This window comes from Orycteropus afer, unplaced genomic scaffold (genome assembly GCF_000298275.1).
Source record: "Orycteropus afer afer isolate SDZICR_OR568_19922 unplaced genomic scaffold, OryAfe1.0 scaffold00024, whole genome shotgun sequence".
NCBI classification, from domain to species: domain Eukaryota; kingdom Metazoa; phylum Chordata; class Mammalia; order Tubulidentata; family Orycteropodidae; genus Orycteropus; species Orycteropus afer.
Genome location: NW_006921611.1, coordinates 7905716 through 7914615, shown reverse-complemented (window position 1 = coordinate 7914615; position 8900 = coordinate 7905716). Strand labels below are relative to the sequence as shown.

The 8900-nt window shown below is 33.3% G+C and overlaps 1 protein-coding gene across 1 annotated transcript in view; it reads right to left on the bottom strand.

Moving 5' to 3' along the window:
- LOC103192135 (disintegrin and metalloproteinase domain-containing protein 5-like) overlaps nucleotides 1-8900 on the bottom strand; it is a 246507-nt gene that overhangs the window by 183293 nt on the left and 54314 nt on the right. The window contains exons 8-10 of the mRNA XM_007935062.2: nucleotides 6795-6866; nucleotides 6436-6602; nucleotides 5391-5472 (exon numbers count right to left, since the gene is read on the bottom strand). Of these exons, the coding sequence (XP_007933253.2) occupies nucleotides 5391-5472; nucleotides 6436-6602; nucleotides 6795-6866 (321 nt within the window). The remainder of the gene's footprint in view (nucleotides 1-5390; nucleotides 5473-6435; nucleotides 6603-6794; nucleotides 6867-8900) is intronic.

Sequence of the window (8900 nt, the reverse complement as noted above, 5' to 3'; positions counted from 1 at the left end):
AGAAGTTGCTTTTTGGAAAGATCAATAAAATTGACAAACCACTGGCAAATTTAACAAAGGAAAATAGGGAGAAAATACAAATAACAAGAATAAGAAACAAATTGGGCTACATCATGACAGAACCAACTGAAATAAACAAAGGTAGTATCAGGATACTATGAAGAATTGCACTCTAACAAATTTGAAAATCTAGAAGAAATGGACAGATTTTTAGAAACATACTACTTACCTAAACTAACACAAACTGAGGTGGAAATGTTGAACCAAAGAAGAAATTGAACAGATCATAAAAAAAAAATTACCAGCAATGAAAAAAGTCCTGGCCTAGACAGTTTCACTGGAGAATTTTACCAAACGTTCAAAGGACTGACACCATTCCAGAACATAGAAAAGGATGGAATCTTCCTACATTAATTCTATGAAGCAAGCATAACCTTGATACCAAAACCAAGCAAAGACATCACTCAAAAGGAAAACTACAGACCAATATCTCTCATGAATATAGAGGGAAAAATCTTCAACAAAATATTAACCAATAATTTCCAACAACACTTAAAAAAAAAATTCATTATGACCAAATGGGGTTCATACCAGGTATGCAAGGATGGTTCAACATTAGAAAAGCAATCAATGTCATCCATCACATAAATAAAGCAAAGGAAAAGAACTACATGATCATATTAATCGATGCAGAAAAGGCATTTGATAAATCCAACACCCATTCATGATAAAAATTCTCAGCAAAATAGGAATAGAAGGGACATTCCTCAACATTAATAAAGGGCATTTATGTATAACCAACAGCCAACATTATTCTCAATGGAGAACGACTGAAACCATTCCCCTTGTGAACAGGAACCAGAAAAGGACACCATCTATCTCCACTTCTATTTAATATTGTCCTGGAAGTAATAGGGCAATAAGACAAGAAAGAGAAATCAAAGACATCCAAATTGATAAGGAAGAAGTCAAATTATCCCTGTTTGCTGATGATATGATACTATACATAGAAAATGCAAAATACTCAGTAAAATATCTACTGGAACTAATTGAGAGATTTAGCATAGTGGCAGGATATACGATCAACATCCAAAAATCACTTGGATTCTTCTACCCCAGCAAAGAGATTGCTGAAAAAGAAGTTAGGAAATCAATACCATTTACGATAGCTACCAAAAAAATAAAATACTTGGGAATAAGAAGATAGAACATTGTGAAAATGTCAATACTACCTAAAGCAATCTATACATGCAATGGAATCACAATCCAGATCCCATCAATATTCTTTAAGGATATGAACAAAACAATCACTAATTTTGTATGGAAAGGAAAGAAATCTATTTCTTCCAGATTTTCAAATTTGTTGGAGTACAGTTCTTCACAGTATCCTGATATTACCCTTTTTATTTCTGTTGGTTCTGTTGTGATGCAACCCATTTTCTTTCTTATTTGTGTTATTTGTATTATCTCCCTCTTTTCCTTTGTTAAATTTGCCAGTGGTTTGTCAATTTTATTAATCTTTTCATAAAAACAACTTCTAGTCTTGTTGATTTTTTTCTATAGACAATAGAAAATTCTATTTTCTGTTTCATTGATTTTTATGTGAATCTTTATTATTTCCTTTCTTCTGGTGACTGTAATCTTTTTCTTGCTGTTCTTTTTCTCATTGTTGGAGATGTTGGTTTGAAGTGTTGATTTTGGCTCTTTCTTCTTTTTGATGTGTGCATTTATTGCTATAAATTGGCCTCTGATCATTGCTTTTGCTGTGTCCCAAAGATTTTTGTATGTTGTGTTTTCATTCTCATTTGATTCAAGGAATTTTTGAATTTCATTTTTTTATTTCCTCTCTTACCAAGTCTTTCTCAAGGAGGGCGTTGTTCAGTTTCCATGTGTTTACTCTTTTTCCATTGATCTTCCTGAGTGAAGTAAATCAACTACAAATCAACTACAGAAGGACAAATAGTGTTTTAGTACACTATTTTAAAAAGTCCAGGAAAGGTTTATATATAGAAGGAAACTTTCACTGTTGGTTACCAGGCAGGTGAGTGGAGTGGAGCAGAGGGGAAGGAAATTGCTAGATAGGTAAAATATATATAGAGAAACACAAAGAAAGAGAAAGAGAGAGAGTATGAAACCAAAGATTATTAGTGGGTACCAGCGGTAGAAGGGAAGGAGAAAGCAGAAGCTTTTGTTTGGGAGGCATTGAGTTTATGCTCATAACCTGGGAAAAAAAAAAAAAAAAAAAAAAACACTGTCATTAAGCCTATTCCTACTCATAGTGACCCACACTGGATTTCTGAAGCGGTTAATCTTTACAGAAGCATATTGCCCTGTCTTCCTTCCATAGAGTGGCTGGTGGGTTTGAACTGCCAACCTTCTGGATAGCAGTCAAATGCCGTAGGCATTGTCCCACCAGAGCTCTTTTTATCCTAATGGTGGTGGAATATTTTGCAAAAAAAAAAATAGCAGTTATGGTGGCACAATATGAAAAATGGCATCCATAACCCTGAGCTGTAAATGTGGACATTGTTATGGTGGTGAATGTCTTGATATGTATGTTTTCACCACAATAAAAATAAATTTGAAAAAGTAAAGTGTTTGGAGGGAGTTAGCAGTTGCTTAAAAATAACTGAAGAAATTGAAATTAAATTTGGATCTGAAGAAAAACATTAAAATAAATCCAGAAGAGAAGAGGACGCAGAGAAGCTAGGGTGAGAAACACAGAAATGTAATTCATATGAGAATCGTATGCTTAACTGTATTCCTGAAGAAGAGGAGAAGAATATGGTGTAGAAGCAAATAGTTATAAACAGATATTGGAACAAAGATTAATGAAATTGAAGACAAATGTATAGTACAGATGATACAGAAAGCAAAAGTTTCTTTGAAAAATATTAAATGACATTAGTTAAGAAAAAATAGAAAGCAAATACAAAATATCAATATCAAGAAAGAAAAATGTGAAATGACCAAAAATCATGCAGACATTTAAAAAATCTTCAGATTACACTGTGAACAACTTTGTAAATTTTTTTATATACTTAAGATAGCTATAACAACAATCTTTCACTGAAAATAGAAGAGGGAGAGTATTCCTCTATTGCTTTATGTGACTTGCCAGAAAAATCAAGAAAGGAAGACAAAAAAAGGAAAATTGCACTTCAAACTCATTCATGAATGAAAATGCAAAACACTAACTGAAATATTTGCAAATCAAACCAAGGAAATATCAAAATGACATTAAAACAACAACAATACTGATTTTATGCCAGTAATGAATCATTAAATTAACAATCATAATTTCATTAACAAAATGATCCATATTAATGATTGAGATGAAAATCTAAGGACTATTGATAGAATAGTGGTAATAGGCTGTAAGGAGCTCTTGTGGTATAGTAGTTAAGGCATTTGGCTGCTAACCAAAATGACGGTGGTTCAAACCCACCAGCCTCTCTGCAGAAGAAAAATAAGGCAGTCTGCTTCCATAAACATTTTAAAAAACCGAAACCACACTCACTGCTATCAAGTCAATTCCAACTCATAGGGACCCCCATTGGGTTTCCAAGGCTAAAATCTTTACAGAAGTAGATTTTTTCATTTTCCTTGCCTGTCTTCTTCCTGTGGAGCAACTGGTGGGTTTGAACTTCCAAACTTCTGGTTAACAGCCAAATGCCTTATCCACTTTACCACAAGAGCTCCTTATTAGCCTTGGAAACCCAATGGGGGTTGCTATGAGTCAGAATTGACTCGATGACAGTGAATTTGGTTGTTGCAATTGATTAAACAAGGGGGAGAAGCAAAAACAAAATGACTATCAAAATATTTGGCAGAAGAGGATATGTACCCCCCCAAAAAAATGAAGCTATGAAGAACAGTTAAAAGATAACACAGCTTTCCAATATTAACTGTCTAAGTTAAACAAGCAATCACAGTACAAAAGCACCACGGATCAAAATATTTAAAACTCAATTGAAAATAACAAGAAGATGTGAAATAGTAAGTGACAGAATTCAGGAAATTGTTGAAGAAAAAGAAATAAGCAACTCAAAAATTAAGACTAATATACAAGATATCCAAGAAAGAAAAGTGTTATGAATTGAACTGTGTCCCATCCAAATATATGCTGGAATATTGGCCTTTTGTGGATGTAATCCTGGTTGGGAATAGTTTTTCTTTGTTATGTTAATGAAACTGTAACAGTGTGGTATGTGTCCTTAACATAACATAATCACTTCTGAGTCAAATAAAAAGAGATGTTTAGACCCAGAAGCAAGCACATACAGAGGGAAGACAGCCGCCATCAAAGGATGTTGGCAGGAAATGAATATGCAACTCCAGGAACTCGAAGAATTGCCGATTACTAGAAGCTGAAAGAGACAAAAAAAAAAAAGACCTTCCCACTTGAGTGATGCTCCCGATGTGAACTGCTAGCCTCCTGAATTGATAAACAATTTTCTGTCCTTTAAAGCCACCCACTTGTGGTACTTCTGTTACAGTAGCACTAGAACAAAAGTATAGTAAGCAAGAAAGAATAGAAAATAGATAAGAATATGAATCAGAAATAATGATTTTAAGGGACAAAAAACAGAAAAATATTACATATAAAAGCAGACAAAGAATATGTATAATAACATTATAAAGGAGAATATCATGAAATATTATTAAATCTATATTATTTTTGAAATTCTGGCATTAAAAAAAAAAAACATGTATTAAGAATGTACACTATACCTGACCAAACTAACCAGGTAGAATCTGTGCTGATCTTAGTAGAACTATTAAGTTTTAAATAAAAAAATCATAGTACAGACTTATATATTGAAGCACTCTCTAGTTTGTTATCCTCTCTAATTTTTATATAACTTGGCTGCAGTAAGTTTATTCTCATTTATGCTGGATAACATTAGATTATGACTATCCTATTTCTTCCATACTAATCAGTTTCTCCCAAACATAATAAAGACTAGAATAATCCTTAAAAGAGAAAAAATAGGTATTATTTAATAAAGATTCATAGTGTATAGCAATTGTGAAATTAGAAAAAAATGATAAATAACATAACATAACATAACAATTAACATAAAATTTCACTGAAAATATAAGATTGATGCATAGCATATCACAGTTCAAAATGATTAAATTTTACTTATAATATGACATAATGATCACTACAATTTTTAAATGTTCCATTCATTCTTAAAGCAATAATATACATTGAATATTTCTGCTCCAAATTATAATACAAAAAGCTATAAAAGGAGCATGAAACTAAGTGATTTATTTATTCGTACTTTAAAATATTAATATTTAAATATATAATATTAAAAATACTAATGAACATTTGAAACATGAACATTTTAAGTGCAAACTAGATAATAATTACATACCAAAGCAACTCCTTTAGCATAATTTTTGTTACACAATTTTCCAGGAAATGTGGTTCCTATAAAACTAGGATACTTTCTAAAGCTAGAAAATAAAATAATAATTTTCCTTATGAGTGTACTTTAGAGTGGTATCATAAACAATACTAATTTTTATTAACTGCAAACATTATTGAACAATACCATGTTCTAAGCACCAAATCCAAAACCAAACCTACTGCCATCGAGTCGATTCTTACTCATAGCAACACTATAGGACAGAGCAGAACCACCCCATAGAGTTTCCAAGGATGTAAATCTCTACAGAAGCAGACTGTCTCATCTCTCTTGTGGAGCAGCTGATGTGTTCAAACCTCTAGCCTTTTGGTTAGCAGCTGAATGTTTTAACCATTGAGCTACCAGAACTCCTCCTAAGCACCATGCTACTATGTATTACACTATTTTAGTATGATTTTTTCTAAAAGCCTCAATGTTAAGGATATTTTGTAATCCATTTGTGAATTTTGAATCTAATAAACAAGAAGTAGGATAAGGATGAGATCTAATAGTTTTTGCAAAATGCCTCTGCACTTATTATACTGGTTGTCATTTTGGTTCCCTCTACATTCATATCCCTCCATCTTACTTACTAATTTATTCACAAAAGATAAGTAGATTTTTCTATGCATCAAGTTGTAGGTACTCTGGTAATTCAATATATTAATGTTATTAGAAATTAAAAATATAAGAATTAATTAGATGAAAGACAAGAACGTACAAAAAAGATACCAGATACCAAAGGTTTATAAGCCAACGAAAACCAAAGAGATAGTACTGCTCATAATTAAATTACTTTAGCTATTTCACTACTTTTTATGTAACTTTACTTATATCAAGTAATTTTAAGTTTTTGCATGCCTTGCCTAAGATTAACTTCTAAAGAACAAGACATCCCATGGTGTCCATCAAATTTGTAGAACACAGTAAATGCTTATTTTAAATAATTAACATATTAAGTTATTTTGGGTTATTCTTTTAATGCCCTAGAAATACTGAATGTTATACTTACACAAACAAGAATGTGATATGATGAGGTTGAAGTACAAGATACTTGCTTTCCCATTCTAGCAATCTAAGTAATACATGATCAGGTTGCCCTGTAGTAGATATCTTGTTTTTATTTGACCAGATTTCTATGGAAGATATTATGACAGTCAGTTTTAACTGGATTAGCATCTAGGAGGAAAATATAAATGAAAAATTTTGAATAAATGTGAACATTATTTCAAACTTTCATAAAAATTTATTTAAAACATTTAATTTGGTACTTTATAGAATTCTTCAACAGCACAGCAAATACTATACAGATTTCATATTAATAGTATTTTTATAAAATATATTTTAAAAATTAAAAAATAAAACACTTACAGCATTAACAAGGCCAATTATCAGAATAACCTTCTGTGTAACAACGTTTATGTCAGAGCCCATGTAATCAAACTGAAAAAGAGAAATTACTTTTAAAAATTAGTAGATATCATTAATATATCACATATCCTTCACTTGTATAATGTGCTATATTCTAGAGCAGCCACAGGGATACTTTACAACTGAAATTCAGGAAATAAATAATTGTTTATACATAATTAGTAAAAATATATAATAACATGATTTTAACCAATGTTTAATACACTCATTTGTAGCATTTTTATAAAAATTGAATTGTACATTTTTAAAATGTGGTATTTTAAAATATAACACTTATTTTTAAGATTATAAACATGAAAACCAAAAAACCCAAACTCACTGCAGGCAAGACGAATCTGACTCATAGCAACCCTTACTTGGGTTTCCAAGGTGGTATCTCTATGCAAGGAGATTGCCCAGTCCTCCTTCCAAGGAGTGGCTGGTGGGTTTGAAGGGCTAGCTTTCTGGTTAGCAGTCAAATGCCTTAGGTGCTACACCATATAGTCCCAGACCAAAAAATACATGCACAGAAAGGAAAAATCCTCAGTGAGAGGCTCCTTAGAAAAGCAATCCTGGATGTCATATTTGGAGCTCTTTGATGTCACATATAACAGGTTCTAATTTTTTCTTCTTTCCAACAAGTTTTTTGTTTTTTGTTTCTTTGTTTTTTATGTCTAATGGCTTAAAAGACAGAGTGAGTAGTGGCAGGGATCCAGGTAATAGGAGGAACCCAGGCCCACCCGCAAGAGGCAGAAAAGTAGACGGGGGAAAGAAGCCAAGGGGATGGCAAAGTGAGCAGTGGCAGGATCCAGGTAAGAGAGGGTGGAGAGGTTTCGAACAGCTAAGGGAGACAAACTTGTCTGTCAGTCTGTCATACTGTGGTGGCTAGTGTGTTGCTCTGAGGCTTGAGGCTGTGACACTGGTATTTCAAACGCCAGTAGGGTTGCACATGGTGCACAGGTTTCAATGCAGCTTACAGACTGAGATAGACTAGGAAGAAGGAAGAGGCCATCTACTTGTCCAAGAATTGGCCAGGGAAAACATTATGAATAGCAGAGAAACACTGACACAATACTGTGCAACTTTATGTATACCCCAGAAACACTGTCCAATACAATGCAGGAGGATGAGCCCCTTAGGTCAGAAGGCTTTCAAAAGTAAAGACCTGTATCATCAGAGTAGAATGAACCTTACTGATATAGGTAAAAGCTTTTGAGACCTCTATTTGCTGATGTGGTATGACTCAAATTGAGGAGAACCAGCTGCAAACAACCATTAATAATCAGAACATGGAATGTACGAAGCATGAATCTAGGGAAACTGGAAGTTGTCAAAAATGAAATGGAAGACATAAAGATTGATATACCAGGCATTAGTGAGATGAAATGGACTGGTTTTCGCCATTTTGAATCAGACAACCATATGATCTACTATGCCACAAGTGACAATTTGAAGAGGAATGGTGTGGTACGTCATCATCAAGATTTTTCCTGAAGTACAACACTCTCAGTGATAGGATACTATCCATATGCCAGTTAATATGACTATTACTCAAATTTGTGCACCAACAACAAAGACAAAGATGAGGAAACTGAAGATTTTTATCAACTTCTGCAGTCTAAAATTGACCAAATGTGCATTCAAGGTGTGGTAAGTATCACTGGTGACTAGAATGCAAAAGTTGGAAACAAAGAAGAATCACCAGTAGTTGGAAAATTTGGCCTGGGTGATAGAAATAACGATGGAGATTGCAGGAAAGAATTTTGCAAGACCAACAACTAATTCATTGCAAATACCTTTTTTCAACAACACAAACAGTGGCTATACACATGGACTTCACCAGATGGAATACACAGGAATCAGACTGACTACATCTGTGGCAAGATGCAATGGAGGAGGGAGTTCCGGCAAGATGGCGGACTAGGCAGAAGGACTGCACAGACCCTCTTCAACAAAGAAAAGGGAAAACAATTAACACAGACACAGAAGATAATCTTGGACCCCTGAGCCTTGAAGGGAAGGATACAAAAGTGGACTAAACCCCAACTAGCAGAAGAATTTGCGTGA